Source organism: Netta rufina (genome assembly GCF_964035555.1).
Source record: "Netta rufina genome assembly, chromosome: 20".
Classification (NCBI taxonomy): Eukaryota; Metazoa; Chordata; class Aves; order Anseriformes; family Anatidae; genus Netta; species Netta rufina.
This window is the reverse complement of record NC_140144.1, coordinates 2190956-2214657: the sequence shown is the minus strand read 5'-3', so window position 1 is coordinate 2214657 and position 23702 is coordinate 2190956. Positions and strand designations below refer to the sequence as shown.

At 58.8% G+C, this 23702-nt stretch overlaps 1 protein-coding gene across 3 annotated transcripts in view; it reads left to right on the top strand.

Moving 5' to 3' along the window:
- The window catches only part of RGS3 (regulator of G protein signaling 3), a gene marked incomplete at its 5' end in the record, with an annotated part of 73135 nt that extends 50418 nt beyond the window's left edge, over positions 1-22717 (top strand). For 2 of the 3 annotated variants that reach the window (XM_084298895.1, XM_084298896.1), the window contains 6 exons: positions 12941-13573; positions 16414-16487; positions 19734-19835; positions 20527-20588; positions 21201-21367; positions 21453-22717. In XM_084298895.1, coding sequence (XP_084155021.1) covers positions 12941-13573; positions 16414-16487; positions 19734-19835; positions 20527-20588; positions 21201-21367; positions 21453-21638 — 1224 coding nt within the window. In that variant the 3' untranslated portion in view covers positions 21639-22717. Of the gene's footprint in view, positions 1-12940; positions 13574-16413; positions 16488-19476; positions 19632-19733; positions 19836-20526; positions 20589-21200; positions 21368-21452 lie in introns of those variants that run through there. The other variant, XM_084298897.1, reaches the window with a different exon arrangement.
- Between the last annotated feature and the right edge of the window lie 985 nt (positions 22718-23702).

The window sequence follows — 23702 nt, the reverse complement described above, 5'->3', positions numbered from 1 at the left end:
AACACCTCTGTCTGCTTGCTTCATGTCTGGGGATGCCTCTAAGGGGAGGTGTGTGACAGTGGCAGTTTGTGCCGGGCTCCTCTGGTCCCCCAGGTGTTGGGTTCGGATGGCTGGTGGGTGACCCACAGCCGTGGGACTAGGGAAACACGCTGTGCTGAGCAGTTAAAGTGCTTTAAGTGATGCAAATGTGAATCTTGGGGGCAAAACACCCAAATACCTCCTTGTGCCTGGTGATGAGCAGCTCCCGTGCCCAGCTGTCGTTTAGGTGCAGCCTTGGTGCTGAGTCTGGTCAGGCTCAAGGGCAGGTGGCTTTTGCTCTCGCCGTGTGAGCTGTGCTGCCACCAGACCCAGAGCAATGCGGCTTGTGCCCCACAGCATCCCACGCCGGGTCAGCACAAACATCAGCTCTGCAGGAGACGGAGCCTCCAGATTCCTTTTCCTGCCTGTTCCAGACCTACCAAAATAGCAACAACACAAAAAGCCTGAGAACGTGGTTAACAACCAAAGCTCTAGCAATGCGAAGAGCCCAGGGCAGCTCAGCCTGGTGACAAGGCTCTGCCACCTCTCTCACTTGCCCGTGCTGTGGCTTGCCGGCACAACGTGGTGCCGTGGCTCTGCCCCCGGCTGGGTGCAATCCAGGCTGGGCTGGGGGACCCTCTGAGACAAAGCCCCACAGGATCTCATTAAATCTGAGCTTCTCCAACGGGGGAGATGTTGTCAGCTCTCCATCATGATGTGAGTTCTCTCTCCCTTTCCACCCTAGAGTCTGCGTCCAAGGCAGGGTGTGGGGTTATGCCCTGGTTCTGGCACTCTGCTGGACCTACAAGCCCCGTGGCTCAGAGCAAAGCTCTGGGGGGTGCCTGCTTCCTGGGCTATTTCAGGGGCCTGACCACCAGACAGGTGCAAAAATGCTGTAAGAGAGGGCACAAATCTTTCTAAGGCTTTTCTGTGCCTCTGTGGAAGAGAGAAAGCTTTGGAGAGTGGAGGACAGCCAGGGTGAGCCCTCCAGGGCTGTGACAAGGGGACTTTGTCTAAACGTGCTGAAGTTGGTGGAAATCCCACTGGCAGCATATAGGAAGGGAGAAAAGAAGCAGTGGGAGCAACTCCCTGGTGCTTAACCGAGTCCATAGCACCATCTTCCATCCCAGCAAGGTAGAAACTGCCCTGTCTACAAGTTTAAAACAAACCTGGTCCTGAAGTGCAAGAGGAAACAGTGCGGGGAGCAGCTCCCGTGCAGCAGGATGAGGATGCTCAGTGGGGCATCAGAGTGCTCCAGGTGCCTGCGCACATGGCCAGGCTGCAGCCAGGGCTGCCACAAGTGGTCTGCATCAGGGTGGGCATCCCTGGGGACACCGGCACTGCGGGAGGTGTGCGGGGGGCAGGAGCTGGGAAAATGTTCCAGAAGACGTGGAGAACATGTTCTAGAGAACAAGTCTTATGCCTACTGCTACTGCAAAGGGGTTTGTGGCGGGGTGGGGGTCGGTCTCTTCTCCTGAGCAACAAGTGATAGGATGAGGAAATGGCCTCAAGTTGTGCCAGGGGAGGTGCAGGTTGGAAATTAGGAAACATTTCTTCATGGAAAGGGCTGGGAGGAATTGGAACAGGCTGCCCAGGGAAGTGGTTGAGTGACCATAACTGGAGGTATTCAGAAGGTGTGTAGATGTGGTGCTTGGGGACATGGCTTAGTGGTGGACTTGGCAGCGCTAGGTTAAGGGTTGGACTTGATGATCTTAGAAGTCTTTTCCAACCCAAATGACTCTGTGATTCTGTGATTCTAAAATCAGTTTCTTCTTGAAATGGAGAAGTGGTCCATTAGCTTTTGCTTGTTGCTTGCAAGCCATTTGATATTACGGCTATTTAGGGAAATCGGCTGGTGTCTGTGCTCTGTGAACAGGCAAATTAGGCTGGGAATATCAGCTTCTGCACGGCTGATTTTTACTCCAACTGGAAATCTGATTTTCAAAGCCTTCGAAACTGCTCCAGCTTGGCGAGAGGCAGCTTGTCTGGGGATGTGGGCTCTACCGGGCGTCGGGAGCCAGGAGGCAGCGTGGCCTCGGTGCCAGGCAGAGCCGTGCGCTGTGCCAGCTGCCTGCTGCAGCCAGAGGAGGGGACGCTGCTCGGGCAGGGAGCGGCTCCTCTGCAGCCCCCACGGAGGGAACAGCTTCTCCCCCCAGCACAGTAATGCTGCTGCTGGTTCTGCCACACGGTTTGTGGTGGGGCAAAGGTGCTCTGGCAGGATGGTCCGATCAGGAGAGCAGGGGCTGTACTGGCTGAGTAAAGCTGCATGGTGGTAACTTCTTGAAGCTGTGGGAATTCAGACAGATTTAGCACTTTGGGATGGCACTTCTTGGGTTTCAAGGCCCCTAGGGTCTTCTCACTCAGGGACATGGCTCTGCGCAGCCACTGTCACCACCTCTGGGAGCATCTTCTGGGAGGTGAAGCTGCTGGGGTCTGGGAGCCACCAGCACTTGGTGCATCCAGCTCTGGAGGTGTAGGGACAGCCCCAAGGGATAAACCAGCTCCAGCCGCGGTCCTGATGAGCTTTTCCTGCCAGTCATTGCAGGCTGAATGTGTGGTCCTGCTGGCCAGTCCCTTGGTGGCTCCTGCAGAGGTGCTGGGCAGGGATCTGTGAACCTGCACTGTAAAACACATCACAGGGGTTACCCTGTTCGGTGACAAACATCCCCAAACAGGGAGGTGTGGAGCCGGGAGGTGAGCCAGTGCTGGTGAGGAACCACAGCCATGGCAATGTGATTACAGCAAAAGCAGCTTTATGAATTAATTGAGTTAGCCAGGCTGCCTCCTTGGGCCAAATAATGGCCATCTGTGCAGAGCACGGTGCTTTTTTTAACCCTGCATTGCTGCACTGGTCCAGTTTCCACATTAGCAGGACTGACGAGAGGGCAATCTGCAGGGCAGGGGCGAGGATGAGGCACCAGGGCTGGAGCTGCTCCAGCTGCTTTGGCTGCCGGGGCAGAAATTAGTGGCACAACACCCTGATGATAACGAACCTGCTACGACCGTCTGATTCTCACTGCTTGTTTCTTTGTGTCTTCCACACTCAGAACGGCTGATTACTCTTCCTTCTGACTCCGTGACCTGAGATTACCTCGGAGATGATGGCTGGCTGTATCTGAAAGATGTAGATTATCCTTAAGCTAAATAATTACGGACACTTTGTGGTGTGGACTTTGGGCCGTGGGAGCCCAGGACAGGCGCTCCCCTTGTTTCCCGTGGGAGGTGGTGGATCCGCAGCACTTTTCAGATCCCGGCCGCCGCTCTCTGTCCCGTGGCTGCCGACGGTGCGAGCAGGCGAGGACCGATCCTGCACCCCGGCTCTGGGGCTGAGCTGCCCGCGGGAGGGCCGGGCCGGCCCCATCCTGGCCCTTCCTCTGATCAGGAAGGGCAGGGCTGATTCTCTCACTATTCACAGCGTGCTTGACAAGTGCAAGTAAATGTGCTGTCAACAAAAGCAAACAGTGTGTAACCGAGGGATGATTGAAACCAGGGCCGCAGCGGGTGCGGGAGGGCTCTGTGCCGAGGCGGCCGCGCTCCCCAGGCTCCTGCACTGCAGGGAGAGGCTCCTGGCGGTGGGGGCGACCCCTCCGCTGTCCCCCACGCCCTGCCTCCTCTTCCTCACCCCCGGGTTCCCCGCGTGCCCCTTGCTGTGTCCCTGCATCCCTTTGCCCTCCCTGTGCCTAGCAGCTCGCTGCCCCCAGCAGCCCGTTTCTCTTTCTTCCCCATCCCTTTGCAGGCTGGCTGTGCGCGCCCTTGAGCTGGCGTGGCCAAGGTGTTGGGGTGGCAGGGACAAGCACTTGGGTGGGGGACACTGGGGAGATGCTCCCCCTCACCCAGCACTCCTGGTGCTCTTTGCTCAGCGAGGGCATGGTCAGCACCATCCGCTGTTTGAGGGGGAAGGAGGGGAGGGACCTGCACCTTGCTTTGCTTTCGGACCAAGGTTTCAGCCCACATCACGCAGTACCCACAGGGCCAGCCTGGCCCCTGCCGCGTGCCCTCCCAGCCCCCTGCTCCTGCTGTCAGGCTGCTCACATGGAGGAGAAAACATCGGGGTTTATTCTGCCTCAGTAAGGGTTAAAGCCTCAGCTGGCAGTGCTTATGAGCCAGGTTACAAAAGTAAAGCAAATAATTATGTTGTTCCAAGCCAGCGAGCACAGCCCAGTCTCGCCCTGGGCCGGAAAAACTTGTTATTAAGGACAGCCAAAGGCTGCTCTGGTGAATTTGGGAGGCTGCAGGAATGGAGACCCTGTCCCCCTGCAAACCAGGGACCAGCTCAACTCCGACCACTGAGAAATCTGGAGGAGAACGTCTCCGTCGGAGGTCCCCATCCCACCAGAGCAAGTGGGACCCTGAATCCACACTGGTGACCTCGATGCACACTGATGTGGGGAGCTCGCCCTCGGCACCCAATGGGCCAGGAGGACAACGTTGACTCTAATTCAGCTGCGATAGGAGTTAGATAGATAGCAATGTGTGTGAATGTGAACGTAGAAGTAGCTGCAGCTTGAGCCACCCAGATGTGGCTCCCAAGTGTGGCTCCAGAGCCATCCCGAGTGTTTAGTGTGCTCCCTTTTGTGGTCAGCTGTCCCGGGAGGCTGGTAGCCCTCTTCCACAGGAGCAAGCCCCAAACACAACCTGGCCATTGAAGGCTACATGGGGGGATGCTACTGCTCCCTGTGGGGCTTCAAAGCATGTCCCAAACCTCTCTTTATGAACATAGGGGTGCTCTTTATGCAGGGTCTTGTCCTGACCTGGCTGTGAGCTCCCTGCAGTGCAGGCGAGCCCATGTGGGTGCTGAGGACTCCTGGGCCTCCTTCATCCCCCTGGCCCCTTCGTGCACAACAGTTGGCTTCTACTCCCAAGCACAAGGATGTGGTGAAAAGCGTGGGGTGGCAAGGGTTCACCTGGACAGACTTTTTGGCATTTTTCCCCGCACCAAGCCCTGGCTCCATCACGCTCAGTGCCCACCAGTTGATGGTGGCACAGAGATGTGATTGGGGCCACCAGCTTGGGACAGACGCTCGCAGGCTCCCAAGGCACGTGTGTACCAGGAGGGGTGGCAGAGCAGATGGGGCCAGCTGAAAGCCCTGGCTCCAGCTTTATTTGTTCGTTTGCTTAGCTGGACTCCAAAGCCATTAGGAGAGCAGACCTCTCCCCTCCAGCAAACACCAGCTCCTGTTTCTCTGGCGCCGTGCAGTGTGCTTCTGTGTGCAATGTGCTCCTGTGTGCAATGCCACGTCCCCCCCGATCAGGAGGACATGGTGGTGGAGTGTGGGCTGAAGCAGCCGCCGGCACCTCTATCACAGCCAGGGGCATTTTTAAACCCTTGAAGGTTGTTCCTCACGAATCCCCAGAAGGACTCGTAACAGCAAGCATGCTGGAGGGAGCCGTGCCAGCAGCCTGGGGGGGGGGGGGGGTTGAGCATCGTTGAGATCATTTCCACGGGTTTGTCAAAGGCACAGACTAAGTGGTTGAAGCCAGCGCTGATGTGATTTAATGAAGGCGCTGGAAGTGCTTTGGCGCAGCACTGCCTGTGGCGGGGGGATGCTGGCTGCGCGAGGCAGGGCTGGCACCGTCTGCTGGGCTGGTTCGGGAAGCTGCTCCTTCCTTCTAGCAGGGGGCTGCGAATGCACAGCCAGGCTGGCTCTGAAGCTGCTGGTGTCTGTGCCCCATGCTGCAGAGCTCCCTAAGGCATCACGTCCACACAGTGCCAAGATGTTGATGGGGGATATTGGCGTGGTTTTGCACCAGTGCCCTTGGGGACCCTCTAGTGCCCCAGGGAAATAAGGTGGCCCAGGGGAGAGGGGGAGGGGGAGGAGGGGGGGGGTCACCGATGCCATTGCCATTGCAATAGTTACTTGAACCCTGAAATTTTTGCACAGCTGAAGGATGTTATTTTTGAAGTACTGGGGGGCTCTGGGTGGTGATGCCCAGAGTGCTGCAGGAGTGGGAATGCTTCATCCTGCTCCCTCCAGGAGCCTCAGAATCCTGCCCCATAAAAGGCACCTCCTGATGCAGCTGCAGGGGAAGGCTTGGTGACCCAGGTGGGTTGCGTTTGGCTTTGCAGCCACCCTTGGTGTCTTTGGCACCATCAGGATACCTTCAGACACAGCCCTGGTGGTGCTGGTCACAGGCAGAGCTGCTCTGCCAGATCCCCCCTCTAAGGTGGTCGTTTCCTTGCCACCGTCCATGCCAGCAGCAGTGGCTTTCAGCACCGACCTTGTGGTCCTGTTGTGAGTGACCCTGGGATGAGTCCTTTGTGACAGCTCTGCGGTGGCTGAGTGCAACAGCTCAGGCTCCTGCCCTCACCTCCCTCATCCTGCACAGGGGGACAGTGCTCTGCCCCTGCTGATAACACCATGGAGAGGTTCCCCTCCAGCCAGCACTGCACCGTGTAATGTCTGCCTGCTGCCCCAGCAGGGGAAAGATGCTGAGGGGTCAGCCCTTGGGATGTGGGGACACATTTTGACAAACTGGGTTTCAGCCTGGCTGCGCTGAGTGCAGGAGATGGCTCTGCATGGCCGTCAGGTGGCTCACCTGTACCTGTGTTGGGGATGCCAGCCCCCACAGCCATCCCCATCGAGCTGTGGGGCTCTCCTGGGGACACGCTGGGGGTATCAGCAGTGGTTCTCTCCCTGGGCAAGCCGTGACCTCTGGGATCACATGGATAAGAGGAAGAGTTGGGATTTTGCTCAGGGCCGGGACAGGACTGAAGCTCAGATGCTGCTACAGGACCTGCTCAACTCTGTGTGCTGATTGTGCCCCTCCGAGCCCCACTGTGCTGCTGCTGCTGCTGCCAGGATCTGCTCCTTCTTTCCCCTTCCCCACCCTGCCGCTTTCTTACTGCCAGGGATATTTATGACCCAGACATCATCTCACTGCCTTCCTGCACTGGGTTACCTGGGTCGGAGAGGCTGCAGACCAAGGCTGCTGCCCAGCTTGGGCAGACTGGAGCCGTACCTCCAAGTACTGGGCTGGGGGTGCTCTGAATCCCGGGAGGCACCCCTGGCACGGTGACACCCTGGGCTGTGCACCCCTGAAGAAAAGGAGCTGAGCCCCCGCAGCCGTGGGCATCCATCAGTGAACGGTGGCGGTGGTGCAGATAACCCCTGGCACACCACGCCGCAGAGCATCCCCCACTTCAGAGCTGCCCCTTTTCCATAGAAAGTACTTTGGAAAAAACCCAACCGCCCACCTGCAGCAGGGTTTCATTTGCAGCACCGAAATTGGTCTGCGGCTCAGCGTCGCTCAGGGGCAGGACAGGGCAGGAGAAGGGGAGAGCTGCGGGAGCCGAGGCAGCGGGTTTCGCTGTGATGCATGGCGCTCCCTCCAGGCAGAGCGGACATCCAGTGCTACCAGCAGGTAATGGTGCCCCCAGGGATGGCTCGCAGAGCCGTAAATAGCACGCGGGGCACGAGGGAGCAGTGTCTGGGAGAGGCTGGGGCGGCTTCAGCTGCTGCCTGACACAGACATTAATAACGGCAGGGGCTGAGCTGCGCTGCGCCAGCGTCCGCCAGACCGCGGGCACACGTCGGGGCTGGAGGGAGATGCTGCTCCAGCTGGGATGCATCTGAGAGCCCGCGTTTGGTATGTTTTGCTTGCAAAGTTTGCAGCCTGAGGGCTGTAGCCTTGGTTGGGCGGGATCTGGCAGGTCAGGGAAGCCGTGCTGTGCCTTGGGAGTGCTGGTGGAATAACCTGTTTAAATAACAGGTCCCGGTCCCCGCGGGCTGGTCCTGGCAGTCTCCTGGGGAACTTGCTGCACCCACCCGGCTTTGTTTGTGGCAGCATTGGAAGGGCTGGTAAAGAGCAGTACTGGGGGGCACATGGGGGTGTTTGCAGTGATGGGGACTTTCTGAGGTTCCCTTGCAAATCTGGGCTGCGTGTGGCTGTGCCATCGGCTCCACATCGGCTGGCTCTCACTGCGGAGAGCGGCATTGCAGCGAGCCAACAACGCACCCTCTGCCCCAGGGCTTTTTGCAGCTTGGAAACTCTCCGTTTACCGGCACTGGGAACAAGAGAACAAACTCAGCCCTTGCCACTGAATTCAGAGCTGGATGCACGTTTGTAGCCTCAGGGAGAGAGGGCACTGGACTAGGGTCAGGTTGGGGGCCAGGGCTGGGGTGGCCGAGGCTGTTTGGGACCAAGGGCTTGGTGCTGTGCTGGCATTAAACCTACATTAACTGGAGCATGTGGCACGGGGAGGTTTTGTCCCATGTTGTTTGCTGACACCTTCAGCCATTCGATCCCAAAATGCAGAGTGCAGGAGCCACCCAACCTGGCTCCATCCTGTGTGCAGCGGGACCTGACCCCTGCAATGTAAAACCCAGGTCCTGCCACGCACCAGGCTGCTGCCCTTGGCACGGCAGCGGCTCCTGTCCCCTGCTGTGTGGCAGGGAGCGGGCGGCTCCGGGAGAGGTGCAGAGTGCAGCCACAGGGCTGGGCAATGCCCCAGTCAGGGCCCATTTCCAGAGCCATCAATTGGGGATGGCGGTAATGGGGTAATGGGATTAGTGCAGGCTGCTGGCATGGGATCATTTCCTCCCACGGAGGGCAGCTTCTCCTTCCAGGGCTCCGAGACGTTTCAAGCCCAGTTTTCTTTGGGCAGTACGGGCACTCACACCCCCGTGGGTGTCTCACTGGAGGCATACATCCACCCTCGCCACCCTGCCACGGCACGCTGTCGGATCCTGCTGTTTGGGATTATACATCCCTGCTTGCTTCTGCTGTTGCGTTAATTGCTCTGTATTAATTATTCATCGATGCAGTAATGAAGCAGGGAATGGGTAGAGAGCCCTGCTGTGCGATGTGCCCTTGGCCTCTGGCCACACTGCGCCGAACCTCTGCAGCTCGGGAATGAGGAGCGGCGCTGCTGGGGGGTGATGCTCAGGAGCACTTTCAGAATGACCAATGAAAATTTTCTCAAGTTTTGGTAGTTCTGCTTTGACTTTCTGGCTTCATTTTGTTCCTGTCAGTCCCGTGCTGTGTCTTTAGATGCTGCTTCCCATAGCTACGTGTTTGATTGGTCTTTAATGGCCACTTTTTAAGTTTTGAGGGGCTCATCATCAATGATTTTGGTAGCATTGCAGAGGGCCAGTTAGAAGTTTCTAATCTGATGGATCTGCACACAGTCTGTCCTATGCTAAGACCCCTGAAATTATTATTATTATTTTTCCCCTACCACTTTGGGAAAAATGTATTTTAGAAACATTGGTGTTTCCCTGGGGGGATGTAGGTGCTGCTCCCACATCCCATCTGCCCGGGGGAGAGGTGTTCCACTGCACAGGGAATGCTCTGTGTCCTCCCCAAAATCTCCCTGGAGAGAGATGTGGTCTCATTGCCATGGGGTTAAATGCTTTTATGGATGGGTGAGCTGGGGGCACCTTTGAACAAGGGTAGGATTAAGGGGAGCAGGAATCAGAGCAGTTCTTCCATGGGACTGAAGGAGGACAGGGATGCTGCAGTCCAGAGGCAGCCCATGGGAGCAGCTCCTCCAGCAGTACCCTGGGAGCTCCAGCGCAGTTGGAGCAGCATGTTCTGTGCTCTCATGCTCTGCTCAGTGTCCAACAGTGTAGTACCTGCAGGGACCTCCCTATTTTCCCATCCTGATTTTTGTTGAGGAGCCGCCTGGGCACAGGGCACTGCAGTTATCGCAAGAGGAAGATGCACATTGTAAATACAAATCTGAGCATCCACATCATGAGCCAGGAAAGGCTGAATTCAGTTTTCTTGTGTCCAGGCTTTGCTTGAGCCACAGCATCTCCATCGTCATGAGGAGCACAAGGTTTTGAAATAAGAAGCTGAGGCCCTCAAAAAAATCCCCTGACCTCCCGTAGCCATGGATTTAGGGCTGTCAGATATCACAGCACTTCTGGTAATGTGTGAGAACTGGCAGCACAAGGGGAAGGCCAGCACAGGCTTCATCTCACAGCTGTGCTGTCACTGTGGCCGGTGTTTTCCCAGCTGGAAGTCCCAGCCATGGGCCACCACAAAGGGCATGTTATTTAAAGAAGTGCTGGAGAAGTCGAGGCCGCGCTGACAAACCCACATCTGCTGGCTGAAGGTCGCTCTGCTGGCGTCAGAGCAGCAGCAACCAGGAAAACTGGATCAAATTGCAGACCAAAGAGCAGAGGTTTGCAGTCATTCTCCTTCATCTCGGCATCAGGAAAACCTCCGTGGCAGTGACCGAAGAGTTGCTCAAAGGCAGAGGGAGTCCAGGCAGCGGGTAGAGGTGAAGATGCTGGAATAGGCAGGACGAAATCTGGCTTTTTTGAGGTGTGTTGAGTTTTGGTCAACGGGGTAATCAATATTAGGGACTCGGTAGATCTCAGAGCAAGCCTTCTTCCCTAACACTACCCCAGAAAGCTGTGCTGGGGCTTGGAGGCAGTTCTTTCTTCTACTTTCTCTTCCCCTTCTTGGGACATGCTGCCTTGGCAATGAAGTCTGAAGCAGAAACTGAAAGAGTGATGTGTGAGACCCCCTGGGGAGGAGGCAGGGAAACTCCTCAGCCTCCCTGGCTCAGGACAGGGAGACCCAGATATGGTGGACAGGAGGATGCAGACTTCAAGGATGGAAGACCCAGATGTTGAGGGCAGTGAGACCAAGTTGCTGAGGATAGGAGAACACAGATGTTGTGGATGGGGAGACCCAGGTTTTGGCTGCTGGCCCCTGAGCTACTGATGCTGGCCAAGGGAGAGGGACCCTTGCTGCAGGAATACCTTGGGGTGCTTCAGCAGAGTCCTTAAGTTGTAAGGACAGATGTCCCCTTCCCTTCCCTGCTGAGACAGCAGCAACACTGCCTCCATCTCCTGCCTCCTCCTGGACCCCTTGTCTATGATGACGGTGAGAAGGAAGCCTGGTAGTAGCTCTGTCCGCAATGTCCCAAACCGGCCTTGCCCAGCAAGGTGTCCCTTGGCTCTGTGCTGATGAAGTCCCTGGTGCCTCCAGCCCTGGTTGAGCTCATTGACCAACCACGACCACGTGCCTGTCCCATCCTTCCCTGCCTTTCCCCACCACCAGGTGACATTCAGCAGAGCTCATCCATGGCTCTTCTGCAAGGACAGGATTTCACAGCCCTGGTGATGCTTTCAACCCAAGATGAAACCTTCACTCGGTGGCAAGTCTCCTGCTCACATCCTCTGTGCCGCTGAAGAGCTGCAGATTCTCTGATTGAATTAGTGCAGGGATTTAATTTAATTCCCAAATGTCTCTCATTTTAAAGGAGCCTGTTCGTTTCCTTCTAGGGCCTTATCAGATGTGGGCAACCAGAAACGTTCAGCAGAAGGACAGAACAGATAGGGAGCTGTCAGGGACAGGGAGGGCTTTGCAGGGCTGCGTGGGTTTCTCCTCTAATTATTTCATGAAATAATGATGACAGTGATTGCAATACAAATAAGGCATAAACAGCATCAGTAAAACACACACTGGTACAAATAGCGTCCTTGCACGGCAGGTCTGGAAACATCCCCTTTTGCAAGAAATTACACTGGGGGAGTGAAAGAGCCCCAAGGATGGGGTGAATCCAGTGTTTGCTTTGTGCCTCCCCCCAAACCCAGCTGTTCTGGGGCAGTTCAGATGATGCTAAATTGCTGGCTGCTGCAAGTCAGGGCTGGAGGGGATGAAGCTGGTCACAGGTGTAAGGGGACAGCTCTGGGGATGACAAAGGCATGGGCAGCCGTGGGCGAGCTGCCCTGTGTGCTACCCAGGTGGCAGCTGGCTGTGGACAGCTGAGCCTCAACAGTTTTTGGAAAACTGGCTCACTTTTGGGGCCCTTTAGGAGGTCCCTATGGGTGCTGTTGGGTGCTGTGTGGTCTTTGCACCCTCACCTCTCTTTGTACAGGGATGTTTGGCTGGATGGGCTAATTCCCAACTCCTTTTGGAGTAAACCTGATTTATATGATGGTGGTGGCTTTGTTAACTCTGACTTTCTGCTTTCCACTGGGATCTTGAAAACACCCAGATTGTATCTGGGGTACGGTAATGGCTTTTGCTGTGCGACTTGTTACCTGGGGTCCTGTATAACCGTGTCTGTCCCAGCACACCAGCATGGGCTGTGCTTCCCGGGGTGGGGGCTTTCTCTCTGCTTCACCCCTGCTGAGCTGGTGCTGCCCGTTTGGCTCACCCAGCATCCGTGCCGAGGGAAATTCCGGGGGACAGGATCAGCTGTGGCAGGGAAGCTTGTCACAGGCTCCTACGGCTCACAAAAAGTCCTTGGAGGTTTTTTCCCTTGGGCTACCCCAGGCTTTTGCCTTTGAAAGGGCAACGCTTGCTGGAAAAAGACGGCCCCGAAGGCTTAAAAAACTGACCAGAGCTGGTAGGAGCGGCTGTGGTTTTGCAAGGCCACAGCGCGTGGCCATGGGGAGCCCTGTGGCCATGGCACCCGGCCGGGGGGGCCGAACTGCTCAGGGCTGTGGCCGGGCTGAGCCTTGGGCAATCGGCCGATGAGCAGAGCCCGGCACTTCCCTCCTGCCCTTAATAATGCAGGGCAGGAGAGGCTGGAGCTGTTGGGTGAGTGTTTCTGGGTTTCCCTGCCTCTGCTGAGCCCCTCAGCTGCTCCCAAAGGGACGAGGGAGCTGTTGGGGTAACGATGCTGCTCTGAGCTCTGCCTCTGTGGTGGAGCCACCCACCATGACCTCCGGTTTCCTTCAAACGCGCTCGCCCACGGTGCTGCTGGAGCACGGAGCTGGGTGGCCCCATCCCACTGCCACCCCATAGCCACAGGGGGCCGTGGTGCTCTGGGGAGCGGGACTGGGACAGGATACTGGGGGGGACAAGGGGACAACGCCATCCCACCCCACTGTTAGGGCTGTAGGGTTTGGGGCCAGCCTCGTGGTTGGGATGTTAGGAGTGGAGAGGCTACATGGGAGGGTGGCCAGCGAGAGATCTGGGATGCTCCTGCCTTCATCCTTCTTTATCTCCTGGGCAGATGCTGGAGACGGACGCTGAGAAGCCGGGGCAGATGCACTCAGAGGATGGGAAGGCGGCTGCAGGCGAAGCTCCTCCGGCCGCAGAGGCCCCAGCTCCGGCCGAGGCACCGGCAGCTGCCCAGGGGCCTCTCCCGGCAGAGAAGCAGCCGGAGCGGGGAGAGGAGCGGCACGGCGCCCTGCCGGCCTTCGTCATCCCCGAGGTGCGGCTCGACAGCACCTTCAGCCAGAGCGCGGCGGGCACGGCCGGCGGCACCACAGACGGCGAGGACGAGGAAGACGAGGAGGAGGATGAGGAGGAGGACGACGAGGAGGAGGAGGATGACGACAGCGATGAGAACTACCTGGAGAGGAGCGAGGCGAAGCGCAGCAGCATGATCGAGACGTCAGGCTGCCAGCCTGTCTACACGCTGAGCGTGCAGAACTCCCTGCGGCGCCGGACCCACAGCGAGGGCAGCCTGCTGCAGGAGGCCAAGAGCCACTGCTTCACCTCCGACACCACCCTCAACTGCTCGGACAGCCAGGGCACCAAGGGCCACTGGGCCCTGCCCTCCCCCAGGACCCTCAAGAAGGAGCTCACCAAGAACGGTGGCTCCATCCACCAGCTCACCCTGCTGTTCTCGGGTCACAGGAAGGTACGTGGAAGGTGCTGGCTTTGCGGGGCAGCCGGGTCCTGCTTGGCCCTGGGGCTGAGTGATGTCCCCAGAGTGGAGGTGCCCCCATGTGGGGGCCCCCTCTCCATGACCATGGCAAAGTTGGTGTCCAACAGGCCAGGAAGGTCCCCAGTGCCAGCTCTGGGGGACACTCAGCACCCTGGGGGTGTCACCATGTGCTGGTGTGGGGGTGGGAATCCCCATGGTGCCACCTGAGCCCACAGGGCCCCACAAGAGCCACCACCTGCCAAGATCCACAAAGAGAGGCACACATGGGTGTTTGCATGTGTGAAATGCTGCTCACAGTAGCAGGGACAGGGAGAAGCCAGGCCCTAGGGAGCCTTCTGTGACAGGGAATCCCCGCTGTGCTCAGGGACACTGGGAGCTGGGTGTCTTTCTGCCCTGACCAGCCTCTTGCAGGGCTTTGATCCTGGCAGGGCATCCAAGTCTTAAACAGGCTGAGGAGGAGCCGTGCATCAGGCACCAGGAGAGCAGTGCTGGCACACGAGAGCCCACACGGGAGCTGGCCCCATGTCCCCGGTGCACAGCTTGCCAGCTTTAGCATAACAAATATTTATGGAACCAACCTGCCATTGCAAAGATGGGGTTTGTGGAGGGCTGCTTGCCCCAATCCCCCTGGGTGAAGGCACTGAGAGTGGCTGCGTGCTGTCCTGCCTGCCTGAGCCCCTGCCAGCTTCTCTCTGCCAGTGGCTGTGGGTAGGGCTCTGCTCGGGGCTGGATCGCGTGGTTTGGGATCACGTTGTGCTGTCTGGGACTGCACTGAATGGCTTAAGGCCATGTTGCATGGCTTGGGACCTTGTTGTGCAGCTTGGGATCTCATTGAATAGCTCAGGACCATGTTGCATGGCTTGGGACCTTGCTGCACAGCTCAGGACCACGTCACTCTGCTTGAGAGCACCATGCAGAGCTCAGGACCACATTGCATGCTGCACCCTGGCTGGCTGGTGAGAGCTCTTATAGGGCTGACAGGCCAGCCAGGTGGGGCTGCTGTGCAAAAGGGAAGCCCAAACCCTCTTGGAGGCTGGTGCCAGCAATTATGGGGCTGGGGGGGCTCCCAGATCCTATACAGAAGTATGCCCTTGTGGCAGGGACACCTGTGCTGCTCGGTGCAGAGGCAGTGGTGGTGGTGGTGATGGTGGCGAGGCTCCTGAGGTGCCGGCATGGCACGAGGCAGGTTTCACAATGCTGCTGTGCATGAAGCCTGGGAGCACACAGCTTGGCAGCAAGGGGCTGCTGCAGCACCGGCTGCCACCAGGCTGCAAGTTGAGCTCCTCCAAACGAAACAGCCCCGGTGCCTATAAGACTGGACTTTTTCAGAGCAGAGAAGGGGACAGAGTGCTGGCAAGGGAACCTCTGGGTGTCCCTGTTCTTACAGCGGCTCCGTCCAGCTCTGCATGGCTGCTGCTTCAACTCACCTCCCCCAGGGTCCCCCAGCTTGCTCCCACCACACTGCCTCTCTGTGCACAGGGCTTCGGCCACGGCCATTCCCCCACCTACCCCTGGGAGGGACTTTTGGAGCTCTGTGCATTTTGAGGAGTCCAATGAAACTCTCCGAGCTTCCCAGACCAGGACACTGCGTACAATGTACAGTTCCCCTTTGCATCCCCTCCCACGGCAGCACCGAGCCCCAGCAATGCCTGCAGGACTACGGCACCCAGTGGCCTTGCTATGTCCACCAGGCTGCGTTTTATTCCCCGGCAGCACTGCAGAGGGGCTCGCGTTGTTGTCCCTTTTAACACCATCATGCCCACGGATCCCTGCTCCCCTCCTTCCCGTGGTCGGGGCCCTGTTGTTCTAGGAGCACATTGTGGCCGTGAGTGCTGGGACCCCTCGGGCCGAGGTTTGCCACTGCTGCCTTTTGTCCCTGAGCGCAGCGGGGCCTCTCCGGACAATGGCAGGAAGCGTGCCCCGGCTGCGCGTCGCCCTGGCCGGCCCGCCCGCCGGGCCCTATCTGCAGGGGGAAGGCGCTTTGCAGGGGCCGCATTGTTTGGGGCCGATAAACTCCGGAAACCCGGGCGCAGAATGGAAGGAAGTGTCAAAAGTCTCGAGCCCAGGGCCGCTGGGCTGCGCAGCTGGTTCCCACGGCACGGCTGCGGGACAGCGATCCTGGAAAGCGCCCTGAGCAAGCGGCGTGGGGCTGGGCTGGGTGTGGGGCTGGGCTGGGTGTGGGGCTGGCCGTGAGCCCCTTCCAGCCATGCTCAGTAATGGGTGAAGTAGCAAAGCCCCTGAACGAAGGTGGTCCAAGGGGTCCCTATACCTGGCCCTGGGCTTCACAGCTCAGAGGCTGCGCTGGTGCCACCCCAACCTTGCAGCCCCTCCGAGGTCCCCTTGGTTTGCCCAGGCCACCCCAGGGTGGTGGTCAGGGAGAGAAACCCCTGGGTGCTCCCCAAAGCTGTCATGATGTGGTTCAGTTCTGGCTGAGGCTCTCTGGGGGACCCTGAGTTTCTTTTGGGTGCCCAGCCCAGCTGGGATAGGAGCTTTGGGAAGGGGGATGTGGGTGTCCTTGCAGGAGGTGCTGCTGTCAGTACTAGAGGGGAAAGTGGGCCACCACCTGTGAGGTGTCCATTGTGGGCTGGGGGTGTGATGGGCAGGGGGATGCAGGTTCCCATGGTGGAGGGGAGAGGAGCTTGGCTCCCCTCACTTTGCTACAGCCAGATGTGGCCGCGGGAAGGAGCCACGTGGCTGCTGTGTGGGCACGGGGACTCATAGGAGATGCTGGCAGGGCTTTTTGGTGGCACTTGGCACCTACACGGTCATGCACCAGTATGGTGATGCAGACGCTGTTTTTCTCTTCCCTACAGCTGAGCGGAGGAGACGCCGAATGCAGCTGTGATGAAGGGGATGAGACCTCCCGCAAGAAAAGGAGCAGGAGCCTGTAAGTGTCACGCTGTGGTGGCATCGGACTATGCCATGGCTGCTTCCCATGGTCAAACACCCAGGCTGAGCCCTGCTCATGTGGGAAAGCTTTGGGTCTCCCCTGTCTCATTCACCCAAGCTTTGCGAGGAGGAAAGCAGCAAAGATGGGCATGAGCTATGGTTTCACATAGCTGTGATATTCGGGGAGGAGGTGGGATGCGCTCCGGGGACATTGCCTAGCCTGGCTGGGAGCATCCGTGGCTTGGTGTTATTTTGATGGATGGGACGAATGAGCTGGGGGGACAGGGATGCAGCTCCTCGGGGCCAGCAAAGCTCCTCTCTGGCCATGCCGGGTTTGGTCAGAGGATGTGTGAGTTGTGAAACATGATCTGGGGGCCTCCTTCCTGCTGGCCCCATGCCGGGAAGAGGTTTCGCCCTACAGGGACAGGCTGTGGGGCTTGTGCATCGCAGCACACTGGCAGCATGGTGGGAGCAGCCCCAAGCATGGGGGCCAGCAAGGGACACCCACAGCCCTGCCACTGTCGGTAAGGATTTGGGGTGTCCCAGAGCTGATCCAGGCAAGGACAAGGGAGCCGTGGCCTTTGCTTCCCACGATCACAACTGCAGCTTGCTGGAGGCTGGCGTGCCGGCAGGGCTGTTTTGGAACGAGCTGCCTCCGGTTTCGCAAGGCAGGATGCATTGGGGCATCGTGGCCGCAGGGTGCTGGGGCCCGGGGCCATCCCCGCTGCACGTGGCCGGGGCAGGTGGAGCAGCCACACGTGTTTGCAGCTGCCCCGGCTGCCCCGGTGGGTGGCTGCACGCGCCGGCTCGACGGCCTCACGGCCACGCAGCTGCCAGCGAGCGGCACTGTTGTCCCGCGCGCTCCCACGCACTGCTGCAGCTGGCTATTTATAGCTCTTTTCATTATCCCCCCCCCCCCCCCTTACTCCAGACACTTGAAATTAAAATAAATCCCTTGCCATCTGCAGCAGGGACATCCCCCATGTGAGCTGGGGGAATCAGGGCGGCGGGGGGCCGGGGGCGGGTGCAGGGAGGGTTTTGTGCTCACCTTGAGGCAGCCGGCGGCGCATCGCACCAGCCGGCTATTGGCTGCACGGCTGGGTGGCCAGCTGGCCACCAGGAGTATTTATGGTGCAAGTGGCCGGGGTTCGGCACTCGCCTCTCTGGCACCGTCTCTGCTCGCGCGCGGGGGCTCCCCGATGTACCACACCATGGTGGACTTTTCCGAGAAATACCTGGAAAGGTAGGAGCGGAGCTCCCTGCGGGGACAGGAGATGCGCTTTGCAGGGACAGGGCTGGATGTGGCATGGGGAAACGGGGCTGGACGGGGCCTCGCAGCTGTGCTGAGGGCAGATCACTGTATAGGGGCGACTCCAGACATAAAGCAGCAATTTCTTATGAAATGTTATTTTTGCTGTGGCAGCTTATGCTGCAGATTGGCTGCACCTGGGGGCTGTGCATGCCCACAGCTGATGCTACCAGGTTTTGAGCTGTTTGTTACTTATTTACAAGCATCTGCAAAGGGAGCAGTGAGAGAGCGGTGTCTTGCAGGTTTCAAATGTGGGAACTCCTCTGGGTGTTGCCTTCTGGCGTATTGCAGCTGGCAGATCTGCCGGTGAGCACCTGCAGCCCGGCGCTGCGGAGCTGCCCGCTGCGGGTGGCCGGTGCCTTGCAGAGGGCTGTGCAGGGCGGGCAGCCCACGTGTGCTGCTCCCTCGCATGGATGTGCACACACAAGGGCTCCTCAGTGCTTTGCAGCCCCGCCAGGCTCCCAGCTGCAGTGGCCGTGTTGCTAAACTGGGAACAGTGCTGAAATTGTTGCTCAGAACTGTGTGGGGTGGCTTGTCCTGTGCAGTGGCTTACTGGTGGGGCGGTGATGGGATGCAGATGGGGTTTGGAGTGTGAGGCTCCTCGCCTGCATCCATTTGTCCCGTGTTAGTGCTGTGATGGTGCCTGGCAGCAGCTGGGGACAGCTGTGGGTTCAGACAGCATCGGTCAGAGTGGGGCAACTTGAACCCTCCCATGTCCTGTGTGTCCCCAGCCAGCCCTGGGCACACTGTGGGGCTCAGGCCATGTTCAGGGGTGGCTCCTCCAGGCACCCAGCGGTGTGGGACCTGTGGGAGGTGGCTGGGGTTGTCCGGCCGTGCCACCCTGAGGCTCCATCCACCCTGCTGGCCTCACTGTCCTCTGTGCAGGACAAGCACCCTGTATCACCCTGCATGTCTCCTGTGCGTCCCCTGTGCACCGTGGTGTCATGCAGGAGCTGTGCCACGAGGGGACAGCATCGTCCGTGTGTGTCCTTGCCCCGTCACCTCTGCCACCTTCCGCTGCCCGCTGAGAGCCTTGGCAGGGCTGGGCCCTTTCCCATGGCAGCTGCCAAAACTTTCTGCTTTGTGCTGGTGGCAGCTTCCTGGGGAAACGGGGAGCCCCGTGCCCATGTGCACGTGTGTCCGTCTGTCCAGAGATAGCGGTGTGGGGACGCATGCAGGGTGGCGATGCCAGTGCTGTGGGTCACCAGCATGTCCCAGGCACCCCGTTACGGAGATGTCCCTATAGCCATGCCCACTCCAGGCTGGCACCAGACAAGTGTGAGCACCAGCGGGTCCCAGTCCCGCAGAGGGGACACAGCGAAGCGCTGCCGTCCCCGCTCAGCTCCGAACCCTCCTCAGCCCCGCCGCCGGCCCCGCTGCATTCCCCAGGACGCCCGCGCTCTATAAATAGCGCTCGTAAATCCCCGCCGTGATTATTTTCCCCGCCATCCCTTGAAAGGCCCCAACTCTCCGCCCTCGGCGCTGCTTTTTCCACCTTTCCTTGAGTTTCCCCAGCAACGGCGGGGCCGCCCAAAGCAGTGGCGGGGCTGACACAGCCCTTGCTCACCCACGCCTCGTCCACGCCACGCAGCACCCGTGCTGAGCCCTCCCACTTCCGCACCCGCTGCCCAGGGCAGGAGCACGGCCCCGAGCCGGCGTCAGAGCGCCCGAGCGCTTGGCCGGGCCGGTCACGCCGGGAGCCGCCGTCCCGACAGCCATGCCCTTTTTCCGTGACCTTTCCAAGCCGCAGCCGTTGGAGTTTCACGCCGAGATGCTGCTGGGCGTGCAGCGGCCGCACAACGGCAGCCTGCAGCGCCGGCACACCATGAAGGAGTAGGTGGTGGGCGAGACGAGGCTGCTGGCGGGTCCTGGCACCCTTGGGTGCCCTGTGCGCCCCACCTTGCCCGCCTCCTAACGCTCGCTCTTCTTCTCTAGAGCCAAGGACATGAAGAACCGGCTGGGGATTTTCCGGCGGAGAAATGAGTCCCCAGGAGCCAACCCCTCCGGCAAGCTGGACAAAGTGCTCAAGTCGCTCAAGTAGGTGCCGCGGGCAGGGGGCGTGGGGCACGGCACTGGGGAGCACCCAGGTGCACGGGGGGCTGGGGACAAGCCCCGGCTGGGCTGAGTGTCACCCCCGGGGTGGTCACCCTGGCTGGGGGGAGGCTGTGGGAAACAGCTCGTGTAGCCAGAGCTGTGTTAAAAACATTTTTTGGCTGAATAACCCCCTCAGGCAGCGGGGAGGTCCCTGCCCTGTGCCAGTAGCACAGCAGCAGCTCGGGCTGGAAATTTCCGTGCTTTTGCCCAGTACGTGAAACTTTCAACTGGCTGGAGGATGCTTTGGGAAACCGCTTGGCTCTGGAGGTGCTCCAGCAGCCGGAGACGAGCCCTGCCCAGCCTTGTGCGCAGCGTCTTGAATGGGGAGTCTGAAATCCCTGCTGTCACGCAGCTCCTGGGCATTGTTCCGAGCTTTTCCAGTGCTTGCCCAGCCACAGCTGCCCAGCCAGCCCTCGGTATATCAGATTTTCTTCCTGCCACTCGAAAGGCAGAGGTTTCCTTCCAGCAGAGCCACTGCCTGTGGCTGCCTGTGTGCTGTGGGTGCCGATGCTGGCTGTAGCAGGGCGTGCGGCGATACTGCTGCTGCTGGAAAGGATTTTGCCCCCGGGCAGTGGGGGCAGCGTGTGGCAGGCAGCGGCCACAGCTTTGCCAACACACAGCCCTTCTCCTGCAGGCCTGCACCAGAGGAAGCTCTCAAGTGGGGGGAGTCCCTGGAGAAGCTGCTGCTGCACAAATGTGAGTGTTTGCCCCTCTCGTTTGCCTTTGCCACCAGGGAATGTCCAGGCATGTGCATGGGGAAAGCTGGGATTTCCTCTGTTAATCCCTCCTGTGCCTAGGGGAGAGCAGGGGGCTGGCAATGAGCTGTCCTTTTCCTGTACCCATTTTTCTCCTCCCAGGCTGGGGAGGACTTTGCTATAGGAGTTGAGGGGGGGAGCTCCTGGCGAGGGAAAGGCTCCGATTTGTGTGCAAGGCTCTGTGGAGCAGGAGCTGCTTTAGACCCTTTCCCCTTTTTGCCCTACCATGCATCACAGCTGGGGCACCCCACATCATGCTGACATCCCTGTGGGGATGGCAGGGGGGTCCTGTCCCCATCACTGTCCCCGCTCCCCACCGAGCCTCTGCTTCTCTGCTCCATGTGCATGACGCTGGGCTGAGACCTGAGCATTCAGCACACGTGTGACTCACGTTGGCGCTGCCAGGCCAGGCAGAGCTGCCTGCACCCTCTGCTTTGCACAGGAATTTGGGAGGGATATTTTAGGGGGTGATGCAGGGAGGGATTTTAGGTTGCACCTCTGTGAGTAGAGCCGTGTGTCTGTCCGGGAGTAGAGCCGTGTGTCTGTCCCGCAGATGGGCTCGCAGCCTTCAGGGCCTTCCTGCGCACCGAGTTCAGCGAGGAGAACCTGGAGTTCTGGCTGGCGTGCGAGGAGTACAAGAAGATCAAATCCCAGTCCAAGATGGTCTCCAAGGCCAAGAAAATCTTTGCGGAGTACATCGCCATCCAGTCCTGCAAGGAGGTGAGGCTGGCTCCTGCCCTGGCGCGTGGCTCTGTGCCTCGTGGCCATGCAGAGCTGCTCACGGTGCTGCTCTCCCTTCCCACAGGTGAACCTGGACTCGTACACGCGGGAGCACACCAAGGAGAACCTGCAGAACATCACCCGCAGCTGCTTTGACCTGGCGCAGAAGAGGATTTACGGACTGATGGAGAAGGACTCGTACCCCCGCTTCCTGCGCTCTGACTTGTACTTAGACATAATTAACCAGAAGAAAGCCAGCTCCCCGCTGTAGACCCAAGGACTCTCTCGGGGCAGACTGGGAGCTGTGTGTTTACATGGAACCGGCGGTGGTGGCCTCGCCGGGGGGACGGTGGGTGCGTGCCTTCCTGCTGCTGGTCGTGCCCCCACGCCGTACCCCTGCGGCCGATGGGCGTGGGGCAGCCGAAGCCACCGAGCACGAGGCTGAGGGGACCAACAAGCCAAGCAGTCTGGTACTGCTCCATCACCCACCCCATCTCACCATCGCTGGTACGACGCCTTCAGGGTGGCTCCGGCATGGATTTTAGCCAGGAGGGAAGCTCCCACAAGACTACTGTGAAGCCTGAGCTGTGAGCATCGCTGGAAGGCGATGAGTGATCCCAACTCGGCGAGGAGGAGGGAGGAGGAAGACTTTTGTGCAGGGCTCCGGCAAGGGGAAGACATCACCGAAGTGAGCACCATCCCTGGACAAAAGACTTCTGAACTGGAGCATCCCCGTGGTGCTGCTGCGCTTCCCTTGCTGGAGGTGCCTCCTGGCTCCCCCAGAGTAGCCAACTTGCAGGAGCCCGGCGCTTTCTTCGCTCGTGGTGGGTCCTTGCCCTGCACTGCAGGGGTGCAGCCGACCCTCCTGCTCCCACCCCTTGCCTCCTGGTTTATTTATTGACCTCCTGTAGCTGGACGCATTGCTGTATAATAGGAAATCCTTTTGTCCTTTCCCGTTCTGAAATTACAAGTGCAATATTTGTGCGTGTCGCGGCGGCGTTCTCCCATGGAGCGGAAGCCTTCTCTTTTATGAGTGCGTGCAACATTTTCTAAGTTTGCAGGTTTTATCTGAAAAAAAAAAAAAAAAGAAAAACAAAAAGAAAAAAAGCGTTCCCTAGCAGCGGGCCGCTGGGGGAGCCTGGGTGTACATATCCTGCCCTGACGACAGAGGGTTTGCTGATGGAGATAAGCAGCTCTGTGAATCAGATGCTCTCCCTACTCTGGATAAAAATATTGCGTTTTGAGACGCAGGGGTTGTTGCTGAACCTGGCGGAGCTGGATGGACTGCATGCGTCCGGATGCCCAGTTTACAGTGCGAAGCATCTCTGCAGCTAGCAAAAATACATTGTCATGGTCATAGGTAAATAAAAGGAGAATATAATTTCTTGTAGCCTTTTCTTCATGGCATGTTTCTCAGTGCTGGTGGAGCCAGGCTCCTCCCGTTTCACCAAGGAGCATAAAATCCTGTTATTGCATAGCTAAAGATGGGAAAAGGCTAGTTCCATGAATTTCTGAGCTGTTTTTTATGATGCAGCAGCTGCCAGATGCTCTTGGGTTAAAGGCTGAGGCCAGTAACAGAAAGTTTTGCCCAAAATGAGTCTGTTCCCAGGGACAGCATTTGCTGTGTATACACAGTGGGGCACGAGCCTCTGAATGAGGAAATGCCCAGAAATTTACGTGACCTCATGTAGTGCCAGGTCCCTCTGGGGACACACCAAAAGAAGCAACAAAAAGCTTGGCATCATCTGCAGGGGCCGGTCACGGCGTGTCCCATAGTTAAAATTTCTTATGCCCATCGCTGCAGCTGCTTGTAGTCAGACTCAGGAAGCTCGATGTGCCCGTGGCATTGTGGGGCTGTGGCTCAGGGAGCCGTACTTTTCGTGGAGTGGAGGGGCTGCTGACGATGCCTGGGGATGGAGGTGACATGGTGCCCGTGTCCTGTGGGCACAGCTCCCCCAGCATGTGCAGTCCCTTCTTGGGATCCATCTGCACCTCCCTCCTTATCCAGCCAGTGGGTGACGCCCAGGTGGGGAAACTGAGGCAGGGCTGAGGGACCCTCTGGAGTTGGCTGGAAGCAAATCGCCTCCAGAATGCCTCCAGGCTGCAGAATGCCTGCAGGGCTCTCCTGGGACTTTTGGCACCCGTGCCATGGACCCCAGCTGTGACCTGGCCACCATCACTGGTGCAGCCTCATTGCAAGCGCTGCTGGCCCTGGCTGGTGTAGGGATGTCGAGATGTCCTCTGGTCCCCATCGCCCAGGCAGAGCTCTCCTCTCCAGGGCAACAGTGCCAAGGGTCCTGGCATCCCAGCTCTTTTGAGCCCCAACACCTGGCCC